The sequence below is a fragment of the Argiope bruennichi genome, chromosome 7 (assembly GCF_947563725.1).
Source record: "Argiope bruennichi chromosome 7, qqArgBrue1.1, whole genome shotgun sequence".
NCBI classification, from domain to species: Eukaryota; Metazoa; Arthropoda; class Arachnida; order Araneae; family Araneidae; genus Argiope; species Argiope bruennichi.
In genome coordinates, this window is record NC_079157.1 from 63,318,681 (window position 1) to 63,345,210 (window position 26,530).

At 27.3% G+C, this 26,530-nt stretch overlaps 1 protein-coding gene across 2 annotated transcripts in view; it reads left to right on the plus strand.

Annotated features, from left to right (window-relative positions):
- Positions 1-26,530, plus strand: part of LOC129975926 (fasciclin-1-like) — a 601,968-nt gene that overhangs the window by 562,931 nt on the left and 12,507 nt on the right. For both annotated transcript variants that reach the window (XM_056089216.1, XM_056089217.1), the window contains exons 9-12: positions 3,692-3,824; positions 8,466-8,613; positions 21,340-21,511; positions 23,884-24,001. In XM_056089216.1, the coding sequence (XP_055945191.1) occupies positions 3,692-3,824; positions 8,466-8,613; positions 21,340-21,511; positions 23,884-24,001 (571 nt within the window). The remainder of the gene's footprint in view (positions 1-3,691; positions 3,825-8,465; positions 8,614-21,339; positions 21,512-23,883; positions 24,002-26,530) is intronic.

The window sequence follows — 26,530 nt, forward strand, 5'->3', positions numbered from 1 at the left end:
AAATTTCGACGGGAGCTCTATTCGGATTCGAGTTTCACCGTTGGTTCTGGAACATTTATTGCTCTTTCATGTAGGTTATAAAAACACAAGAAACTGAGTCAATCAGTTCATTAGTCGAGTTGAGCTCAAGCAAGTAGTTGACTAAAATCTCCAGAAAGTTTTTTCTTCTACTTCTAAAGTAGTACAGGCCGTCCTGTACTACTTTAAAGCGTGCATATCCCAGTTTATAGCTTGTATGGTAGCCAATTAACATTACAAATATATATTCTAAGTACGAAAAGTTTAAAAAATCGGTTTTTTTTTAATTCATTTAGAACTTCTTACAAATAAAAATATACTGATGGAAATTGTTCCACTGTGGATGTATTAAAAATTCTGTTTATCTGGGGTTTTTTTTTATTATTTTTTTCAGACTGGAAAATGATTTTGATTGTAGTTCAAAAGCAAATGAATTTGAAATTCTTCTTTTATGTTATTTTTTTTTAATTATATATCATGAAAATGAACAATAACTTTAAAATAAACAGATTTCCAGAGAAATTAAATTAATAATTCATAAGAAAAAAATCTCTCGAGCGATTTTGCTAATTATTCAAAATGCTTCAATACTTTAAATTCTTCTTCCCGAAGAACGGAAATGATAAACACCGAAACGTAAATGTAAACGTTTAATCATCTTTTTTTTTTTCTTAAATGAGTAGATTATTGTTAGCATTCGCATAATAATACGGCTGTTTAAAATGCAGTTTGACATTTATTATATTTATCAATGGAATTAAAATTTCTTATTGGGAAATTTAAATACCGAGATCTTGTCTAGTTTCTTAAATTTTCCATGCACTTTAAATTCCACATGCATTAAAATGGAAATAATTATTCTGGACTTTATTACTTCAAATAAGAATTTGGTTATTCAGTGTATAAATAAGTTTTATTTCTTTTTCTGTTGAACCATATTTTAGAAATGGTTTCAAATATGAACTTTACTATATTTTAGTATGAATATAGAATGTTATATATGTAACGAAATATAAACAAATTAATATCGAAACTAATATTTAAAATTGAATCCTGGTCTCTTTATTTGGTATAATAATAATATATAATAGAATTAAATGATATAATTATGTCTTATTAAAACATGAAAACATATAGAAATGTGCTCTTACTAAAATAATTTACTAATTCCTGTGCGGTTCAAACAGCACATCCATTAAACATAATTAATTTCAAACAAATAATAGTATTATCAAAATAATTTCCATTATATGTTATACACCAAAACAAATTATTATTTAATAGAAATGAAATATCTTAATATCACTATATTAACATTTTGAATCGCAGTATATAATTAGCGTTATTAATTTATTTGTCTGGGGGGTTTTTATCGTTTGGTTTCAAAATACAATTAAATGAATAGTAATCATCGAGTCAAATTAATATTGAGCTCAAATGAAATGGAATCAAACAAAAGATAATTGCTGGAAATAGAAATAATCTATGAATAATATATTATTTATCTTTTAATTAATCTTATTTCAAAATTTTGTTTAAAAAGTATTTTATAATAAAACTGAATTAATAGCAGATCAAAATGGAATATATTGATATTGTTATGCAGATGATTTCTTAATATATACGATAACTTTTGCTATATTTATAGATAAGCTTGCATGTTTAATAGTCATTTGTCTGCGCATTATGATAAAATAAACATCAAGGAAATTTCACTTAATTATGCAAGATTAACCTGTCATTGCCAAAAGCATAATACAGTGACAGAATTTAAATACAAAAATATTTCAAAGAATAAGAACTCAAAAAAAATCATATTTTCAATGGAATCATTTCATACTAAAATGTTTATATTTAAAAAATAAATTTTAGTGAGTTTAGATTGAATAAATAGTGGGTAATAGACACGAGGGATAATCTGGTTGTTTATATATTTTTTCTTCCAGTTGCAAGATATGTATTTTATATTTATAGCAAATGCATGAATATAACAGTACGTGTACCTCTTTTAAACTTTATGGGGGGGGGACATACTCACTGTTATTTTTTGTTTTTTCATCCAAAAATGCAATATTTTTTTATCAGCATACAGAAGTTTCACAAAAAATTAGGTTTGAAATTTTTAAGTTGAACAATATTTTATTACATTACATATTTTTATGTTAATATATAGTTTCAGATTCCCATTACTGTAATAATTTAAATTCTTTGCCTTTTATTTTTGTAAAGAGAAAATTTTGATTTATAAATCCTTAATTTTTACATACTTTTGATGTACTTTTTTCTTTTTATATTGTATCCAAATTGTTTCTTCTTGTCATTTTTTACAAGAAAGTTGCAGCTAATTGAAATCAGCACAATTGTTTTGAATACTTGTGAATTATTAAGTAGATTTTTTCTTGGTACTTCCATTGCTACATGCAGAAATACATAGGGCTCAAACTCTAAACCAAAGCTGCATGCTTGCTGTTGTAAATTTTCAAAATTTATTTCAGAATTTTTATTTATTGTCTAATGTCTATTAAAAACGAAAAAATTTTCAATTTATTTGCAATAAACTTATTGCACCGAGTTTACATAGTATTAAAAACAGTTGGAAAAATCATGAAACTTCACGGGTTTGATTGGAAGGTTTGAAACCACACTGGTTTTCAAACGCTACTAATATCACCTCATCATTATTTCGTCTATTTTTCAAACGTTACTAATATCATCTCATCATTATTTCGTCTATTTTTCAAACGCACTTACTTATTGGCGTGGCTTATAGTTACGTTATTCGTTTACTTTTTCAAATATCATCCCATCATTATTTCACCTATATTTCAAACGCTACTAATATCAACTCGTCATTATTCTGTCTATTTTTTAAATGCTACTAATATCACCTCATCATTATTTCGTCTATTTTTCAAACGATACTAATATCAGCTCATCATTATTTCGTCTATTTTTCAACCGCCACTAATATCATCTCATGATTATTTCGTCTTAAAGTCAGCATTCATGTCATCAAGAATTGTAAAGTTTTCTTTAATGCCCAATGGCAACAAAATTAGTAATTTTTTGACAAATTAAACATTTTTTTATGTTCCTTAGAGTTTTTCTGAAATCTTTTTACTATAATCCAGTGTGGTATCATTCCTTATTCATAAGTATAAAACTTCTCTGAAAAATTATAGGTAGAACATCTCAATAAAAAGTGTCAATTCATCCATTCTTATTTTAGATATTTATTACGTACAGCATACAAAAAGGAAGAAAATAAATAAATTTACCTATTCATAAAAGTAATATAATGGTGTTTTCACAAATTTTGTATGCCCTAAAACTGATGACAAATTCTATTTGACATTCTGGCTTTTCTTTCTCCCTTTTATAACACCCAATATTTGCAACATTTAAGAACACAGTAAATTCAGCATTGTACTAAAAATTTTGTAATAATATGATCTCGAATTTTAGGTATCTTTAAAAAAAACCTTACACGAATTATTTGTTATTTTTTGTCAATTTATTTGTCATTCTAGTTTGCCTTTATCTCTTTTATAACTCCCAATATTGGCAACATTTAAGAACATAGTAAATTTAGTATACTAAAAATTGCGTAATGATATTATCTCAAATTTTAAATATCTTAAAAAAACCTTTACATAATTATTTGTCATTCCAGTTATTGAAACTCCATTTGGTGATGAAGAGCGTATCTACAGATGATGTGCTGTACGGAAGATACAAGGACTTTATATCGGCGGATAACAGAAACAGCCTTTACTTCCGAATTTTGGGAGACGAGAAAAACAAAAGTAATCGTGAGCAAGCTGTCTTTTTTTCTCTCTCTCTCTCTCTCTCTAAATATTTCTTATTTTCTTTTAATGCTTATGATATATTTTCATTCCCATTGTCATTTTTCCCCATTTACTTATCCATGTTTCTTTATTATTGATTTTCATTGATCCTCAATATAGTGACTTTTGCTACACATAGACAAAACACGAGCAGGGCATGATTACATATTTTCCCAATATAGGGGTAATTTTTTTTATTCACTGTATAATTAATATGAATGAGGTGAAAGTAATTGAATGTGAATGCGGGTGAATCAAATTTAAACGAGTCTTTTTTACTTTTTCGTATACGAAGAATGCGATGTGAAAGAATTGTAATCCCTAAATTCTGAGAATTCAAGATTTTCTCCAGTCTCTACATTTCATATCTCCTAGGGTCCAAAACATTTTTGAAATGATAATATGTTTTGGAACGCGATAAGTCAAAAACATTTTGAACTTGAAGGATGAAATTTAATATATGTACTTAACATCAAACTGAAGATTTCTTTCAAATTTTGAATGAAATCCATTTTCCATTTGTGACATTTTCTAACTATTAAATTGAAACTTTGAGTTTGATATATATTTATTCTTATTTCCCTGTTACACAGAAAGCGCAAATTAAAATACGCAGGAAAGATTAAAATCAAATAGTCCCTTTTCAGAGCTTTGTAGGGAAGAAAATGTACATTTATGAACACCAAATATTGAAAATGTACATTTATGAACACCAAATATTGAAAATGTACATTTTATGACTTCAAGAAAGCAGGTGGTTTAAAAAAAGAGAAAAAATTATGGAAAAAAATAACGATATGTGTTTTTAAAAATGTCAGTTTCTACTTTATAATTTTAACATGACTAATATGAGCTGTTATATTATACTTTAATTATGTCGTGCGGCTTGCATGACGAAAAAATCGTTCAAAACACAAATTCACGGATCATTTTATCTGGGTATACAACACTTGAATATAATTGCTACTTGTAAATGTTTATTAAGAAAAAAAAATTTCAAAATTTTAATTAGATTATTTTAAATAAAACTTAATGAACATTTAAATGATTTTTCCTCAATAACTTGATATTACATTATTATCAAAATCTATTTTTTACAATACTGTGATATCCAAAAGATGTGTTTTTCTATGATACCAATTTTATTTCAGTACAAATTTTTTTCTCTAATTTTTAATACGTTTCTGAATATGTTTTTAGTATATTTTGCAACACAGTTTTTTTTTTCAACAATCTTTTCACAGTTTTATTTATGGTTATATTTACAATATGGTTTTATTTACAATCACACACAGTGCAACAGTTTGATATAAATTATTTTGCTAATTACTGCCACAAAGCAAGAGCAAATTTTAAAAATAGGGGTAAATGAATCAAGCTTACCATGCTTCAGCATTTTAGACTAGAAGACTTTTTTTTATAAAATAATTAAATCAAAATTATTATAAATTGCAATTTTACACTATCTATAGTGTGTACTAAATGTACATTTCGAATGCAGTTAATGTATGCAAAGATTATTTAATTGTTTTCATACTAAGGATTGTTCGCCTGTCTTCCGCTATCGGTCATTTTTGAAACTTTGAGTGTCCATTCTTTCCTCTTGATTGCATAACACTGAGATTTCAAAACCATGTGTTCTATAATTTTTTTAATCGATTCCTTACAAGAGAAAACGTATCTAAAATTGTGGGAGAGGGGGAGGGGTAGTATCTGTATGTGCTTTAATCTAAATCTAGTTAAATTTCAGTTTAAATGTTTACCATCTCAGCAAAAAAGTTAACAAGATCTTCTTATAAAAATATTTTTATCAGGATTAAAAAGTTCTTCAATTTTTAGAAAGACATTTCCATCAAGTTTCAGAAGTTTCTAAATTTTCATTTTAATATTATTTAGAATTAGTTCAGAACTATTATTTCCTACATCGAAACCATTAAAAATTTCATAAAACGCCCACTAATTCCACTTTCCCCCAAGAGCATTTTCATTTAAATTGTTTGAAAATAACAACATTTTTTCAACTGTTAGGTACATATACAATATCCATTAAGTTTCCTTTCACATTTTCTTAGACAAAGCAGTCTTTTAAAATTTAATTTACTAGATTTTCATTTGAATCTTTAAGAGTATTGAGAGGAAATAAATTTAAGTTCGTATTTGAAACGGCATTTCAAAATCCTATCTTCTGAATCAAAACCCGATTCAGGGAAAAAAAAAGATCAAAGATTAATGTTTTGTATATAAATTTCCGCAACCTTTTGTTTCTCCATGTAAAAACTTACGACTTTTCTAAAAATTTAATTTCAAGATTTGTCTTGAAATAAATAAAGAAAATGGAAAGAAAGAAAATATTCTGAAATGCGTCCAATATAAGTTAAGAAAAGTGTAATATGGAAGAATTCTTCCGCAGAAATGCGATGTCATTCTCAACTCAACGAACGATTAAAATAGAATTATGTTCCTTTTTATCGAAAAATTCTTTTTGAGATAAGAAAAGCTCTAGCTTTAGAAGAGCAGCGTGTTTGATAAAACAAAACTTTAATGGAAGCAGTGAAGTGTAACTTCTCAAAGTGGGAACGCAGCTATTTGATTTTTCCAATACTGACATTTTTCGAGCAGACACTTCACGTTTCAGTACTTCAATATCAGAAATTTTCCAAACACTTTTCTTCAAATTTTGTGCTTTTATCTTCGGCTCAGCTCAAAAACTTAATCTGAGACATTCATTTTAAACCAAACAATTCGTTTCTCATTTTATTTATAATCGTGAGGATGTATTCTTCTATACAATTCGAAAAACAAGAATTTTTTTTTAAAAAACATGTGCGGTGAAATGAGAAAAAATTAAAAGCCATTTGATTATCTAATTCAGAAAATATAATAGAATGATAATATTTTAAACTTGACCTTTATTTTTTTTAATTTGTTTTTAATTACATGGCAACGACAACCAGCATACGAAAAATGTGTTTAATGTTATTTTAATGCATATTGAATGTGAATCCAATAATTGAAACAATAAAAAGTATACTTATTAAATATACTTAAAAATATTTTGAAAAGCTTTATCAAGATTAGAGAAATTATTGTTCAGATACAAAATTGGCCTTGATCAGTTTCTGAATTTTAAAATGGTGTAAAAATAATTTCTGTGCAATAATATGCTTCGAAGCTATTCATAAAAGAAACGTTTTCTGTTTTATAAGGTGTATAAATGCGAGTCCGCTGCATTTTTAATTAAAAGAAGGCTTAACTATTATAACAGCGAAGGACTGGTTTATAAAAAAATGTTTCTCTCCATAAATTATTTGTATAAACCATTTTTCCATCTTTCGAGTGACAAAGAATTCCGAGAAGGAAAAAGTACAGTTGTTTAGAAGTAATCAAATTTTCAAACCAATTTTTGATATCTGCGTGGGAATTAAATCTCTAAAGAAAGAAAACTGGAGAGAGAGGTTCCATGGAGTGAAACAAATATTAATCTGATGGAGCAACATCTGGTGAATATAACGGATGGGGCAACACATCCCAGCGAGGTGATTCTTAAATTTCTTCTTCTGGTCTAGCAGCATGTGAATGAGCATTGCGGGTTGAAAACAATTTTGTCGCCTTTTTCGCCAGAATCTGGACATTTCTCCTTCAATGCTTCGTTCATATTGATTGGCTACTGCTTGCATCGTTCACCATTGATTGTTAATTTGATTGGGTAGCAACAGCTCATGATAAACTTCTCTTTTTGATACCATCAGATACACAGCATAAATTTATTGTCATAAATAATCATTTTTAAATTGCCGAAGTCACTGTCTGCAAGTGATAATCGATGGGATCTCAAATAAAATGTCCAACAGCAAACGGTGTGTTTCTTATGTAGTATTCTTTGCACTGATAATGTAACATAACTTCTCTTAAATGCCATATTTTGGCATGAAAATATTCGATATTTTGTTAAGGCTAAAAATATTTATTTTTTTAAATATTAATCAAAGATCACGTTCGAATTTGTAAAGATTGATTTTAAAATTTCATATGTAACTTTCTCGACTTATTTACAAGCAAGTAGTTATTATCAGTAATATTTATTAAAAATGGGTGAATTCATGTCTAGACGGGCAATATTTCCAATTAAAAGTCTAACACAAATTTAAAAAACTTTTTTCTCAGTAAGCCATATTTGATCGCTTTAAATCCAACCATCTGTACTATAGTTTCAAACTAGTTTTAAAATTATACATATAACAATATGTAGATAGCATCCATCCTCATTAATGGAGCTGCAAAATATTATATGCTAAGACTAATTTATACAAAATTCTTCAAGTTTAGTTTTTAGTTTTTAAAAAAATCAGTTACAAGAGTAAGTCTTAATAGAAAACCTTCAATGTTTTTTTCCCATCATTCCCTGTGGAAAAGTAATTCGGACTCTTTACTAAGATGAAGGCAGTAGATGCCTAAAATCTAAAATAGTTGTCGATTGAAACAGAAACATACTTCTTTCAAGATATATGAACAAACGAAAAATTAGTTATATCATCCTATGATCATTATCAAAATAATAAATTTCATGTAACTTTAGCCTTTATTCAATTTCTTTTTTAGCTTTAACTGTTGACGGTGTTGGTGTGAAAGCCGCTGCAATCCAGGCCGATATCGGAGCTGTCGATGGAATGGTGCACATAATTGATCGTCTTTTAGGCATGCCTTACCAGACAGTTTACTTAAAACTGGCTTCTGACCCAGATCTGAAGTAAGAAAATACTTTATCTATACCATGCAACTTTTTCCCACTCAATCTTAGCATCTACTGTCCTGCATATCCATAATACAAAAAGAAAGTTAATTTATCGCTTAATTATAATTCGTATTATTTATTATATGAGTATGAAATACATAAAATTATCATGAATGTATTGTAAATGAGCAACATAAAACATCAGCATAAAGTCATTCCTCGGTGGTGGTATATTATCATGAAATATCCATTGAAGATGTCATATAAAATGTATATATTCCTGTACTTGAAGCTTTATTTATGGTTATAAATGGCACAACTTGTCCATAAAGAGAAGCACTTCATCAACAGTTAGTTTTTAACGAAATAGACGGTCTGAAATAAAAATACTTGGTGGATTTTGCGATTCCATGACGCCAAATGAACCAATACTTAATGAAACAATGAAAGTTAAGACTTTGTTCTGAATTCAACCCACCAAACGTCAATACTGTAAAAATAACTTACTTTTGGACGAGCTAACAAACTGTGGGGTTCAAAATGAAGAGAATTGTCATTTTGTGTTCGATTTTTTTCCAGAACTTCTTGGTAAAGTTTAATTAATAGCACTTACAATTCAAAGCTATGATCATGTGAACGAATAATTATCTGAGTTATATCGTATAACAAATTTTATAAGATGCTATGAAAAAATGAATTTATAGAGCGAAATTTATACATCTTCCACAGCATGAATTCATGTTGAAAACTGAGCAGCTTATGAGTCTCTGTGGTAGTCGTTCATCATCTTTTTTTTTTCCATGTATTGGATGATTATTGGCGGGTTGATTCTGCAACCGCCCTCCCAAAAACGTCCCAGACATGCTTTATCTGATTAAGGTCTAGAAACCTGGCTGGCTAATCAATAAACCGCTCATTCTTACTTTCTTGAAATTCGTCTATCAGATGAGCTCAATATGGACGATCATTATTATTCTTATAATTGAAATCAAAATCAATTATACTATTTAAAAAGCGAACAGAGACTCCAAAATGTCGATTAACAAATGTCTATATTTTCTTGGGTTGATAAACCATGTATGCGATAAAGTGATTGAACGTAACTATTGCATGGTATTTCTTTTTGTATTATGTGCATGCCAGATTTCATTAAAATCTGTCCATGCACCCGACGATAATCAATTAAAAGGGAAACTCCTGATTATTTTTCTAGTATAGTGTAGTGTACTCTTGTGTAGTTTTCATTCTGTGTAAAATATAGCTACTCAATATAAAACAGCTGGAAAAAATACTAAACTTTTAAATGAAATTTTTCATATGATCTTGTGATTCCACATATTGACATTAGTAAATACATAATGTATGATAATAAATAAAAATCCCTTTTTCCCTATTGTCATCACAATAATCTTATAGAAAATACAGTACACTCCCGATTATCCGCGGAATTGGGTGGCGCGGCCGCCGCGGATAACAAAAATCGCGGATAATTCGAAAAAAGCTAAAAACGGGTATAGCAAAAGAGAAAACAGTCATTCCAACTTTGAAAAATCGTTTTATGTACAATAAAACGTAAAATAAACAGCAGGAAATATTTAACTAATGCTTAATATTTTAGTATATCACTCAAAACTAACCTAAAATGCATTTTGTTAATGAAAACAGAAAAGTGCTTTGTATTTACGAGAGGCGTCAAGGACACACAGAAAAATGAATACATATGTACTGTTTTAATACTGTAATGTATTGTGTAATTACAAAGGCATAACTGTAAAACTGCACCTTTTTGAAAAAATCAGTCGAAAAAAAAAAAAAAACATTGTGCGGCAGGCGCGGATAACCCGCCCGCGGATAATCGGGAGTCTACTGTATTAACTGGGCCATAAGTCTTCATTTCTTCTATAAAAAAACTTTACTTACTATTTATATAAATTTTGTGTTAATATTTAATTAAAATTTCTACTAATCATTATGGTATAATATTTTAAAATTTACATTATTTAATTAATAGAAACTTTTACCATAGTTTTTGACAGTCATTGATAACTATGAAATATAGCAACAAAATGTACCTTTTCTAGAATTCAGAGTTAAATAAATGGATTGAAAAGCAATCTTTTGAAATAGAAATCTTATTTCGGAGAAATAAATAATTTTCAAAATATATATATATATATCTTCACAGTTATTATTCCTTTTCGAACGCCTTTATTTTTTGCTGCTTTAATGTTTATAAAGATAAAACACGGAGTTGAAATTTCAACTAACTTTCTGCACGCTACAGTTTTCAAATTTAGTTACAATTGTGTGCTTCAGGTAAACAGCACTGTTTTAATATATCAAGAACTTGATTATCAGTCAATCGATTAATGTAACTGAATTTTGATTCCGTTTAAGTGGCGCCACCTGTTAGCATTGTGTGTGTACGAATTTGAGAAAAAAAGTTTATTTCAAAACTATATAATATTTGTAATAATGATTTATAATTTCAAATATAAAAAATAATGATTAATTTTAAAAATCTACTTTTCATACAAATATTATAGAATTAATACTAATAAGAATGTGTTTCCAAAAAATTGTTATGTATTTATTACGCTGTTATTTTCGGTTGTTATTTTTTCACGAAACAAATTTGTATTGAATCGTTTTAATTCAAGCCATATATGAAATTCCAAACAGAAATAATTTCTACCTGAATTAAAAATTTTATTCATCCATATCTTAATTAGATGATTAAAACTAATTTCTTCCCTTTAATTCATAGAATTTTTAAACATATCTCTTATATTTTTTTAATTTTCAAATTTAATCAGCATGAAATTAGTTTCAAAAATAAATTTAATATAATAACACTACCTATATCTTTTAAAATTCAAACATTAATAATAATTGTAATGCAATTATAATTTTTTTCCTGAGCCAAAATTTTAATTTGAGATTAAATTAAATATATATTCGCAGAAAAATACTTGCATTCAAATTAAATTCATTTCATTCAGTTTCTCAGAAAGTTTGAAGCAATGTTTCTGCAAATCATTATTTCAATGGAGGATTTTATTACATTTAGAAAATAAATCCTCAAAAATTTTAAAAATAATTTTGAAATTAGAGAGGAAAATTTAATTAAAAAAAGAGTAAAATTTAATTAAATACTTTTTAAATTTATCTGTATCTTTGGAAAAATTATTTTAATTCTATTTTCGAATTCCAAACGATAATTTATGAAAGCATTTAGATTTTATTTCCGCGTTATATTAAAAGAATTAAATATATCCAAAGTGAAATAGATAATAACTAGGAAATAATATAGTATGGCTAAAATAATATTTTTAATTTTACCTAATATTTAAAAATAATGGTTTTAAAATCATCTATTATGATGCCCATTTTTGTAGAAATAACATCACAATGTAGACTTCTGCTTTTAAAGGAGGAACATATTTTTATACTTCCTTTTATATAACATGTTTAAACTCCCATAATAAGACAGTGTCTTTTATTAATTTTGATCCAAGAAATATATAAAATTTATATTCGAAGGATACTTTTCATTTTTCATGTGCAACCTCAACATTTATCATCCACGTACTGAATCGTCTTAATACTTCGACATCACTAATAATTTAATTGCAACTATTTAAGTTATTTTTATTCGTTTTGAAGTATTTATGTTACTGATATTATTCATTCATATATATATTTTCATATTAAAATTATTGTTTGATAATTCAAATATTTTTCGTATATTGCAATTATTGGTGGATGACGATTTTATCTTCGATTTATTTTCGGGAAGATACAAATTATGGTGGAACTTAATTTTATATTTATTTTCTGGTTCCTGGGAATATTACAGTTTGTTTTAGTTATCTTATGTATTTATTCATTTAATTAAAAAATTATATAAAATTATGATGTAAAATTTGTAATGTGAAATTAATGGAAAAAATGTCGAATTGTTCTAAAAACCAGCAATAGAAATAATATGAAATTCTTCCTTGACAATATAATGGGAAAAGGACATTGATAAATAGTATGAATATATGGATTAATCCATAATAGTACTATATATGAGAATTTATAATTGTACTAAATTGTTTTTATAGACTCCTTTTAAATTATAATTAAAATAACTTACACTCATCCAGTTTCATTATATATTCCGATCAGTCTCGGTAATCTCTTAAAAATATTAACAATCCTTTATCCATTGAATAACTAGATATTGGGATTGCTATTTAGAATTTATAAAAAGTTCCATCACCACCTTGGCTTTTCTTTGTACCATTCGATGTTTGCCATCGATTAACGCAAATTTGGCCTCCAAACTATTGTGGTATGAAACTATTAAAATTATTTTTTTTAAGTTTTAATGTAATTATTCAACGTCTTTAATCAATTCAAAGAAAGAAGACTTTTGAAGACTTTTTTTTTTTTTTTTTGCTTTGGGGCGATTGAAATTTGTTTAAAAATATATCTAATATTATATGGTAATAGTATATCTCTAAAAAGAATTAAAGTGTCCCTTGCATGTCACAGTTAATTCCCCTCACCTTAATACTCCATTCTATACTGAGAACTTAGTTCTAAACAGCTAATTGCTTTTTATTAAATTCGAGATCATTAATAGGAGGGGAAAGGGATAACGTATTTTTAAGGAACTTCAGTCCTTAAAGTCAAAGAGTTCGTTTCTAGTGAGTATATGGTGTAACACAATCAACAATATCAAACAACCACGATTTTCATTAAACACGAAAACACGGATAACAGCCGATATGTACACACGCAATACACAGCAGCACATATACAACAAACGGTAATCTACAAGGATTTTAATGGCGCAAAAGCCAGACATGGCTACGCTGATCAGTAATCCACAAGTAGCAGATGGTAGTAATAACAACCACAGCACACAAAGCGGCCAGACGGAATTCAACAAGAGGAGGGAATGTTCGTAGATATGCTCTACGGTCTCTGAACCCTCCTGCAATTCTCAACTGTATCCTCGCTATGTCCAAATGCCAACTCACTACTACACGAGTGGCTATTCCACACACGACCCGATGCTGCTTCCACAATAAACAACAGGATTCGGCACACAGCTCCACTCAACATCTGCGCTTCGCTGGACTGATCCAACTATTCCGCCGTTGACTCGCTTTGCGACTTTAAACCTCTCGAACACTGTTTCCACGACTGTCTTCTGCTTAGACTGCCGGCCTTTTATTGTTCCCCGAGTCGGGCAGAGAAGTTTCTGGAATAATTAGGCATATCTCAGTTCCTATTGGTTTCATCGCCAAAATTCTGGAAGATTCCAGTATTATCTATTTTTTCGCCGAATTCGTCGCGAAGCCCTGAGATCACTGATTCGGCATCTGATTAGTATCCAACAGAGCTGATCGTAAAACGGTCTTCCCAGTGATTGAACTAACCGTGCTGAGAAGCAACATTACAAATTTGTAACAATATTGTATAAATTAAATTCAACAAACAATAATCTTTTGATACTAATTATTTGGAAAATCTGTTAAACTTTTTAGCTTTGTAAATTTTTAACGCAACAAAAAATCGTAAAATATCTCTTGAAATTATAAAATAGGCTAATTCTTAATTTATACAGTAAATTCTTTCAATTTAATTTTTAATTAATAGTTTATTCCTTTGAATTCCTTTTCACGTTCAGATTTTTAATTAAAAACATTTATTGAACTTGACTTGTTTCAAATTCTTGAAAACAGAATTTTGTAATCAATTTTTTTACTCACTTTCTGAATGCGAGGGTTTTGAAATCTTGTACAACTGTGTGTTTTCTTGATAATACACTATTTTAATATTCTTTAAATTAAATTAAATTTTGGTAATCATAAATTTTGATAAGGATCAATTAAATTAAATTTTGGTAATCATAAATTTTGGTAAGAATCAATTAAATTAAATTTTGGTAATCATTTGAAAGAAAATATTTATCATTCTCAAGTGTTTATAATTGTGAATTAAATATTAAACAATTAAAATAAAAATAATAACTAAATAATAAAAATAATAACAAGATAATTAAAATAAAATAATTCATTTTTAGAAAAAGTAATAAAAATATTTAAAATATTGTTTCTGTTGGATTTATTTTGCAAGAAAAAAGTTTTAAGAATTTGATTTCTTAGAAATATATATATATATATATATATATATATATATATATATATATATATATATATATATATATATATATATATATATATATATATATGCAGCATAGCTTTGATATACCACGAACAATTTTTATTCGAAACATTTTGGTTATGTTCCCATCTGATTGGCTCTTTTAGCCAATCAAAAGATGAGAAGCGCCCTTTTTATCCTTCCAGCCTGCCTTGTTTATTTCGATGATTCCCCTTATTAAGGGAATTGACAAATTCCCTAAAAACGAGCTTCACAATGGAGCACTTCGATCGGAATTTATTTGCCTTAAATATGCCATTATTTCCGTTCCAGTTCCCTTTTCATTGATTTTTAAAGCGCTCAAAAGAATAGCAAAATAACGTCCTTTGCTTTTGAGTGGGGAAGAAATTATAGGAATTGAGGCTGAATGGTAAGATAATACAAACCGCTTGGAGCCTGCAACTTTCTATAGTTTTTCTCTGAGAAGAGAATAAGACGGAAGTATTTGTTTAGACTGTGTTCCAATTTTTAAAAGCATTGTTAAAATTGATCGAATTGTAGTATTGATGCCTTAGTCGTTTTGTCAGACTTATATATGTTGTTGTTAAACAAGCAAGAACTTATAAATCTGAATCAATGACAATTGGATTCTTTTATGTGTTTTTCTGTTTAAAATTTTGTCTGATTTATTATTTCTCAGACAACTAAACTTTATTTGTTTCGTTGCTCGGAATATCTATTTTCTAATATTTTATGGCACTTCTTACTACAAAGGCACTTAGTTATATTACTTAGGAGTCCTGAATAATTTTTTCCTTTCTAAGTAATCACCTAAGCGCTGAAATTGATATAGCTTCAAATATTTATTAATTTATAGATACAATATCCACATCGATCCAAAATAAAAATAATATTTTTATATTGATACATTTTGCTTTTATATTTTAACGTGTGTTTTTATAGTTTGCTCTATGATTTTACCATCCGCTTGGCGCAGCATGGCCAAATATAGCTCTTGTGCCAAGAAAACCAACCAACCAACAAAAAAATAATAACAGTTAATGTATAAGTAGATTACACATTCATTAGTTGTTATTATTCTTTTGAAAATGGAGTCATTTGAGAAATTCAATGAAGTATGTCATTCAAAATTTCATGCCACTTTATTTTACGATTGCCATGGTATGGCCTTTTTTTCCTCGGTGATTTTCATTAAATTCTGAAAGTAAATTACCAAGCCATATTCAATTATGTGACAAATGGGAGGAGAAACGCTAGATGCATAGACACTTAGATAGCTGGACGACAGTATTGCAATCCGCAATGAAAAAAAAAACCTTATTGCGGTTATATCACTTATTTTAAACAGTTTTGAAAAAGAACGAAAAATTTTTACCATATCCTAAGCAACATACCATACCAAGCCAGAGATATGGCAGGGGTGAAAAAATGATTTAAAAATCCATATATTAAAATCGCCCTCTCAATATGGTGCTGGACATATTTGGGATATCTAAAGTAAATTGTCTCCATTAAAGATTTCGAATGAAAAAAATTTATTTATCATGGTATTATTCTAATTATTGATTAATTTCAGTTCTTTGACTAAAAAATTACAATAGACTTTTACCTTTCTCAAAGTACAGTACTCAAATTTTATATTGTTGCTTTGAATTATTATAGTTTCGCTTACTTCAAAAAGTCATCGAAATACAATAATGCAAAAATCTCAATAGTACGCAAATCTGGTGCTTTTTATAATCTCACATTTTTAACATGGCAAAAGGAAGGATTGAAAAGTCAATAATCTTGGTGCTACATAAACAATAAGTTGCTGCTCAGATTTCCAATTATATTTTGTTTATAATATAATCTGTATAAAATATTAATTCAGTATAATTTTGCATATTTTCTTCAATAAGCCTAGATTTTGCTATTAAAATGTATTTTTTTAATAATTATGTTCTAAATTGCACCTTCCCCGATTCGGCAATCTTCTGGTCTAATATCTGCCAGTCTATGGAGATTTCACTATATGATGAAAAAAATTTAATTGAAAAGCAATATTTTTTACTTATTTAAATATCATTGAAAAAATATCCATAGGAATTTAAACATAAAATAAGTTTAGCAAATTTGTACCCTTCACAACGAGGTAAGTGCACGTGCACCTTCAGTATGAACAGCCACATTATAATACGAATTGTGACTGCTAAATATGAGCTAAGAAATAAACCATTCAAAAAATACATGAAACCACAATTTTGGTCCTGCTTTATTGATAATATATTGTTTTTTCTTTGTATTTCTTTATTAGATCTAATAATGTCTAATGTTATAACAAAATTAATGTATAATAATATCTGATATTAATGCAAAAAATTTTAATTATTTTGAAAATCTAACTGATGTTATACGAGTGTTTATTTTTATCATGTATTCAAAGTTTTTTTTGTGTCTGTCCTTTGTTTGTTCAATATAATAGAAATCATACTTCGCGATTCAACATCGAAATATGTTAATATTTTAGAAGAATTACGAAGTATGAAAACGGTGGCATAAAAATGTCTATCATAAATAATATATTATTATATAAATATCTATCTGTCATTATAAACATCTGCGGTATTATAAAAGGTAAAGTTTTGTAAAAATCTGATATACACAATTGAAGTCGAAATCCTATGTAACTTACTTAAAGATTCCTGGAAAAAATATCTAATGTACGATGAATTCAATATGAGGAAATACATATTGCAAATGTCTTATCAGTTGTTTGTGCCTGTTAAATAATTAAACTGTCAAAGATATTTAATTTTTAAAATGTAGAAATAGCAGAGATTTTGCAAAATTGTTAATATTATGTTTTTCGAAATGGTATAATTTCTTATTTCGTCTTTATTCTGCATTTTGATAATCCATCTTTTATTAAACTAAAATTCTCTTTCCCATTTTTAAAAAAATTCTTAAAGGAGCCATAAGAAATTTAAAGCTAGATAAAATTTAAATTAAAAATTTAGCTATAAGTTACAAAAACTAAAAATAACGTATGACTAACTGAGAAATACCCATTCTTTTGTCATAAACAGTTTCCGACTTCTCTGGGATTTCTATTGCAATAAGAATAAGCAAAAAAGTTTTATTTATTAATTTCATACCTAACGTTTCTATTTAGAATTAAAATCATTTTTAATGCAAATAAGAATGCAAAATAAACTCGATACAAAAGCAAACGATGTGAAATTTTTTTCATTGTATAAAAATTTTATTCTATATTTAGAAACTGTATTTCACATTGTAAATCTAAGATTCCTGAAAAGTTTATGTGCGGACATTCCATTGTACTTATGAGAAATTCTACAACAACATTTTGGAAACAATGTGATTTTATTTTAAAGTGCAATTGTTGCGTTAACATGTTCGACTGCATTGACGTGCTTGACTCATGCATGGAATTACAGAATTTTTATTATTTAAAAAGGTTATTAAATCAAAACAACACTTAATTTAAAGGGGGGAAAATTTTAAGTATATTTTGTCATGCATGTGTTAATGTTTTATAGATTAATAAATTTATCTTATTAATCAATAAACAGTTTAAATAAATTCATCTTTCAAAAGGTTAAATGAAAAAGTCGTTTTTTTTTTCAATTTAATGGATTTGCATAAAGTCTCACGGTCATTTGAAAAATTAAATCTTCAGTTGACTATGTTAAATTCTTTAAAAAAACGAATAAATTAATTTTATGTCCCGTACATAATGTGCTATTTAATGATATAAAATAATTTCATCGATTAAGAGGGTTAAGAAAAAAGAGCCTCTAATGGCATTATATAATGTCTCATGATCACGTATAAAACTAATTTTTTCAAATGTCTTTTGTATTTTTTATGTTAAATATTTTATATTTGTTATACTTTTTATATTAAAATATTAGAAAAATGAATGAATTATTATTTTGATGTTCCTTATAGTCCGTATCATTTAATGCAAAGATTAAATAAATCTGTCGTCCAAGAAATGAAGAGAAAATTAAATGAGTTTGCATGACGCCTCATGTTCATATCTGAAAATCATATCCTCGCATGAATGTAAAATTTCTTTGTAAAAAAAATTCTAAAAAAGAATGAATTCATTTGAAAATTGAATTATTAAAACTTCTTCATAATGAAAAGAAATTACTTTCTTCGATTGTTAAAAAAAAAATTCTCTGTGATAACTTTCCCATTTTCTCAAGTCGCGATTTACTCACGCTTCAGGGGAAAATCTCATTTTTTTTTTTTTTTGTCTTTTTTATTTACAGGCTTTCGAAAAATAAAACTAAATTGAGCTATTTACAATAACTATTTACCATCTTCATATGATTCAGTCTACTTTCTCGTAGCAAATATTTATAAAGATCTCCCATTTATTTAAAACTGCAATTCCCAAGTGCATCATTATAATGGTTATAGGACGGATAGATGCTTATTGCAACTCATCTACTCTTGATTACTATGGGAAAAAGATTTTTAACTACCAGATATATTCACGTAATCTCAAATCAGACATTAACTGAATGCTTCATATCCTCGTGCGATTAACGAAATGGTTTTCTTTCATTTTGATCATCGTTTTTGGAAATTTTGAGGTGGTATTGTGGATTCATGCGTTATTCATTTTAATTGTTCATATTTTAAATGTCTTATCAGTTTGTTATAAAAACTGCAATAAAAATAATAAATATATCCATGTCTCTTGGTAATTAGTAATATCGTTTTAATTAAAATATGCTTTATAATCTGATGGTAGAATAATAATCAGTTTGGACTGGGAAAACCGCTAGAAAGAATTGTACATTTGATCATACCATATGATTAAATACTGTCTTAAATTATTTTGACTATTTATATGTAAAGAAAAAATGATAACAGTTTATATAAAATATGTTATTATTATACTTTTATCATTGTAGAATAATACAAGGGCTTTTTAACGATGCTTCGACTTCGGGAAAAGACGAATTTCTCGAAACATGATGGCATTTAAAAAAAGCGTATAGGTCTAGGGCATATCAAATCTGGCATCGTGGGTTAAAAGCCCCCCTCCACTAGCTCAGTTTAGATATAAAAAGATGGATGGCAGACTCAGGTATCGCATTCATCATCTGACTCCAGCCCAAACTTAGGAGGTCCATCCTAAGATATTTTTCATGTTACTTCAGATAAGCCTTTTAGGAGAGCTTAGGCAATCAAATTTCAGCGCCCCAATTTCAACGCTCTTACTTTTTAAATTGATTTTAATTCTCTATATAAAACGTTTTATATAATGAATTCTGACAAACTAACAAAATTTCATTGTATATCCAACAATTATGTAGCAACATTTAATTATATGTTCTTCTCCTGAGAGGTGGTTTCAAGATTTCGCATGTAAAAAAAATGAACATTTAAATTTAAAAGCAATTTTAAGAGAAATAGTAAAAAAAAAAAATTTAACACAGACTACCGAATTATAGAACATCTTTTAAATTAAAAATTAATATATATTATTTAGTTTTTTCAACAACATCAAAAGATAATTTTTTAGTAATATTAGAATAATGTTCGACATTTACACAATACTCCATTTTAATTTAAGTGCTCAAGTACATGATCCTTGTAAATTAAATGACAACATAAAGTTAATATGTTCAGAAAATATCGCAAAAAAAAAGTTTGAGCCCCGATGTTGTGACAGGCTCATAGGAATTTGCTTACTTTATTTATTTTATAATCCTGCTTTGTCTTCAGGACGAGATGTTTATGTATATAAACATTAGTATTAAATTATTAGTATTAAAAGTATTAATTATTAGTTATTAAAAGTATTAATTATTAGTATTAGTATTAAAACTTAACTACATTGGATGCTGTTAATAGTCGATACAGATATAAGAATGGTGTGGTTATCATTAGGCCTTCCGTTCATTATGAATGGGGGACATTATTTTTCAAAAATTTATAAGTAAATAGTTTTATTACAAAAACATATTTTTATTTAGATTATGCTATTCATTAAAAAATATTCTATATTTATAGTACATTTTGGTGTATTAATTATCAATACGCCTAAAGATGGTGTTAATATGATAGGAATATTAAGTTATGTTATGCAAAATCACCAAATCAAAATATTCAGCTTAAATCTTAGACATTTTATATTAATTACTATATTTTGAACTTTTGCTTCCTTCTCTTGTCGGAACAGAAATGTTATTATTTCCTAGTAACTGCAATCATATTGAAAAAAATAATACTATTTTACAAAAAGTATGAAACTACTGCTTAAAGTGATGTCAACAAAACAATAACATATTCGCAAATATTATCTTGAAAGAATCCAATTGGATATAAACAGAAATCATAAATATATAAAATATTAGAATCCGTTAAGTTTTTCTTTTCAAATTAAACTCCTCCCCCCCTTGAGTTGCATTAATTTCGTTTTTAGTTTCGTTTATCTGGTATCACCATATGTATTACTTCCTTTCAAGAACTAAGCCTCCTGCTGCCATCTATAGGCGTTTGATGAAACTAATACTGTTTCCCTTCTTCCAGAATCACCTACGAGCTGGCGGAACAGGACGACTGGGCCTCACTACTCAATGCATATGAAAAACGATTCACATTTTTTGTACCAGGGAACGAGGCTTGGGAGCAGCTGCGAAATGAAATGCCAACCGAGTATAAGCAGTTAACGATGAGAGTATTTCCTTACCATGTGCACAAGGTAAACCTGGATTTGCATGTTGGATGTGCAACACTCTTCTGAATAATGTACTTACTATTCAAATCTTCATTTTTTGTTACCATAGAATCTCTCATAAGCTGTATATACATAAGAGGCAATATTAGAATGATGGCAGTTTTGAAGGTGTCAATATAATCCAAAATGTAGATCTCCGAGATTTAAAAAAAAAAAACTAATCGAAATTCATACTTTTTTTTTCCAAAATTTCATAGTATGGAAATTTTTTAAACTCTATTTATTTGTCTTTATTTTTCTATTCTATTCATAATTATATGCGCAAAGAAAAATACTTTTTAATATCGCAATAATTAAAAAAGGAAAGCACAATAATTAAAATAATTAAAGGTATTGTTGTAAAATATTTTGAAAAATTTAAAATTAGAAGAAATTGTAAGACAAAAAAATTAAATCTCTGAAAAGTTTTCTTTTTTTAAAAAAGTTTTTAAAGGGGTGTAAATTACGTTTTTGTCATAAAATCTTTCCAAGTCATTGAGAAAAATCTTGAAACTTTTTTAATTAAACATTGAATCAAAATTTTGGAAAATACTTTCTACGGAAGACTTCCGACCCATGAAGTAATTATGTACTGAATTTCTTAGCTCTCACTTCAGTGCTCTGTCCTGTTGAGAGCTGAAAAAATCACATTTTTCCATCAGGCACTCCATACGCATGTTACTATTTATATATATTACTCTTGGAGATAAGCATTATTGTTTTTAAAAAAATCAGTATGTATTGGGTTATGGCAGAGAAGGCCTGACTAGATGTAGACAAATATGCACACAATTTGCTTATGAGGGCGATATAATCAGATATGATCTGGGAAGAAAGCAATATGATGGAGAGGAAGAAGATATCAAGCAAGTATGAAAGGAATTAGGAAGCACTAGAAGCACAGAAAGCCTTTCATAAAATTTATAGAGTAATGTTCATCTATATCACATTCAATGATCTAAAACTTTGGCGACAATCTCGTAAGATGGGAGACAATCGAAATATATGTCAACACATTAAGAAAATCCTCAACTTTCTAATAATATGTTGTTTGATTTATTTTTTAAATCTAAAATTACACATATGTGAACAGTGAGCAGTTTTGAAAATTATTCAGCCAATTTTTACCCATAGCCGAATTGCATGGTAATTTGACCGTTGACCGAATTGCATGGTAATTGGATTTCGTAAACTATTTTTTCTCATAAAAGATGATCAGATTAATTCTAGAAGAGTGCTTATACAGTGGCGTCTAGGTTTCCTTGTTGCCATTAAGAGAGAGATTCTATCATATAATTTCACTTCTAATTATAATTATTTACTCTGTTATTTCACGAGTCGTTCGAATTTCCGAAAATTACAGCACAGCTTCTATGGCTGAATTGAGTAATGTTCTGAATTCTAATTTGTCAACTTCAATAGTGACTCAAAAGTTTAAAACCTTTGAAAGAAAATTGAATTTATTTTTTATCATATAAAAGTTTCAATCAGTATTATAAGGCAATTCACACATGTAAAAATTTTTTGCTCATTAAAGATAACAACTAATTGATTTTTTATTGTTCTCTTGGTAAAATATAGTTCTCTTTATGTTCATTTTGTTATTTTCGAAAGCTTACATTTATGATTTAAATCAATAATATTCTAAAATACATTCAGGTAGAAGATGTAAAGAAAACATTTCACTCTTACCTGTAATAAATGTATAGCAAAATAGATTATCATCTCAGAAATTCTGTTTATAACTAATCTACTCTATATAGATATGGAGTTATTTTGATTTAAAATGCTATAAGTTTTTCTGGATACAATATTTCTTAATATATATGCTTGAAAAGTATTTAAAAATGTGATTTCTTTGATTTTTGACTAATTGACGTTACTAAGTTTTTCTTCATGTATAGAATCTATTTTGAATGCATATTAATTTCGAAATGCCAGGTTGTTTTTCGACAGTCCCGGATTCGTAACTTATCTAAAGCTTATAATTCCGTTTTAGACCTACCTTCTTCAATTCAGTAAATCTAGAGTTACAAAAAAGTCATTATTATTAAAAAACCATCCAGTAAGGATTGATTTTAAAAAATGAAAAAAAAAATTATTATTTACATACTTATACGAAACTAGGTTTATTATTTATTTTTGTATCGTTAAATTAAATTTGGTAGAGGTTCGATTGGATTTCATAAATTAAAATGTTTAAAAGTAAAGATTAATACTTTAAGCGTTAAAATTTCCTGAAGTGTATATTTTTCACAAATAAAAAATCGAACGTGATTTTAATTTATATTTTTAAAACGTGTAGTAGAGAGAATAGCAATTTTATTCCCTGTGTCTCTTTAATTTTTTCCCCAAAGATTCTGGATCGTCATCTTGTTGTCAACAGAGAATTACGATCTACCGATTTGGAAAGACTAAAAGATATTCAAATGGTTCATGGAAATTTCAAGGTCATCCATAGTGGTTATCCTAATGGTAAGGTTCAATGGAGTTGCTTTTGATTGACTCTACATCATCCTGGATAATTATATGTTTTGAGTTATTAACTGTTTTCATCTTTTAAAAAAATAATTATATTATTATTCTTATTAGAACATAATTATTTTAGTAATATTTCTTTTCTGTCATTTTTTGTAGTTTAGTATTCTTCCCAAAATGACAAGTATTTTGGGAAATATTTTAATATTTCTTTTTTACAGATTTCACCTTTTACAGGTATTTAAGAAATTATTTTTTTCTGCAGAACAAAAATTAAGGCTAGAGTCACTTATTTTTATACTACCAGTTGAATAAATTTCGTATATCGCACGCATAAACGCTCATTAAAGCTACAGTCACTTATTTTTATACTGCTAGTTATATAAAATTCACATATCGCATGCATAAAGGTATATTGTCTGTAGTTTCTGTTGTTGTTCAGTTTGTTGTTTGCGAAATAAAAATTTTTTGAGATGAATTTTATCATTAAAATTTCAGATTAAATGTGTCGTAAATTTACCAAATTTTGAATCGCACCTTTATGTTTTAGAAACAAGAACGTAGTTACAGTAACCATTTTAATTGCATTGGATGTATTAAATTTTGCCTAAAAAATTAGTCATCAGCCTACAGACTTGATTTAAAATAAAAACTTATTAATGCAATACAGTTTTTACCTTCAAAAACTGATTTCCTAACCCCAAAAATGGCCAATGTTTCGAAGAAACTAAGAAACGAGCAGTTTTTGCATACACTACCTGGTCAATTTCTAATAATCTGAAACATTCAAAATGCTTACAATTTTGGTAATTCTAAAATAATACGCATTCCTTTAGTTAATGAATTTTTGCTCGTGGTCAATGTTATATCTATCCCTAATCGAATAACATACGCAAGAAATTTAAATAAATAGAAAAAGAATAATTTAAAAATAATATATAAAAATAGAATTTAAACTTTTTAGCAAAATATGAAAAGTTGTTATAAAAGTTTTTTGGTGGTATTTCTGCTTGTTAAGTAGTATATGTATAATATATAACACGTTCTTAGAAATTTAATTCAATCATTATCCAAATTTCTGATAACAATACCCATATAAAGCGTCTGGGATTATAGATTTCCCATAACAGAGATTAAACCGCATATGTTTCTGATCAACATTATAAAATAAAGAGTTAATTAAAATGAGAGTAAAGTTATTTCCCGAATTTTAAAGACACGATTCGAAGCAAGGATATTAGTTTAATTTTGCTTCCTTTTATGAAAGAATTCAAAAAGAAATATGGCCACCACTGTCAAAAATATGGCCACCCCGAAAAGTTATTTTACTCAGTATTAAAAAGGTTCTCTGGAATGAATAAAAGCTTTATAGTTGTGAAATTAAATTGCATGTGCATCTTGTATTTTGTGATGGTTATTATAAATGTGTTATTTTGCATGTTTGTTCCTGCACCTATGTATGTAACATTGGAGAAACTTTTTATATGCAACATTTTAAAGTTTATAACTCGCATGATTAAGAGACATCATTTAATTCCTTATACTTTATATTAAAAAAATTAAAAATAAGGATAGTTTAAAAAATTAATAAAATAAAGGAAACACGTAATTTATTAGATTGAAATGCTGATTTACTTCATTTTAAAGTGTAATCTTTTTCCAATGATTTTCGCAGTTAATATTTATTATAACTGGTGATTATGGCATCGTAATTTACCGAGCAATCATTTTTTTAACACCAATGAATTATGTCGGTGAGTTTGGTGGTGCCATCTATGAAAGAAACTGTTAATTAAGCTTCGAATATTATTGAAATATTTTGACCTGATTTTTTTTCTTTTATAGCCATGATAAAAATTGAGAAAATACATTATTTTTAAAGAAACTTCTTTTAAATTACAAACTTAACACTTTGGTGCTCATACATGTGATAAAATTATTTCAGTTCGCTATTAGCAATTTTCGCAAATTGGTATATTATTCTCCGGCAGCTCAGAGTTCACACATTATGATGTCTCAGGTATTTAATATTATTTTCCACAAGCTATACCAATATGGCACATCAATATTTCAAACTATCAGTCTGTGAGTTTTACAAATAAAAAAAGAATACGAATTAGAAACAATAAACTTGTAAGTTAGTTTATATTTTACTTATGATGTATTCTCGAAAAATATATAATATTTCGGTGGATAAATCAATTTTTATGGTTCAGAAAATTCAAATAATTATGCATATTAATATTTATAATAAAATTAATAAGTAATCAATTAGCTATTTACCAATTATGGTAAGATTAATAAGTAATCATTTAGCTATTTACTAATTATGGTAGAATGTTTCTTATTACTGAATTTCTTAATTGATAAGTAATCTCTCTTTTTTTTTTAATTTTTCCAATTTTTTTCTTATCTATTTTGTTCTTTTATTCTATCATGAACCTTTAGAAATTATCAATTAAATAGAGATTAATTCATTAATTTATACTTCGACTTATGAGATCTTTAATTAAATAAATTAAGAAA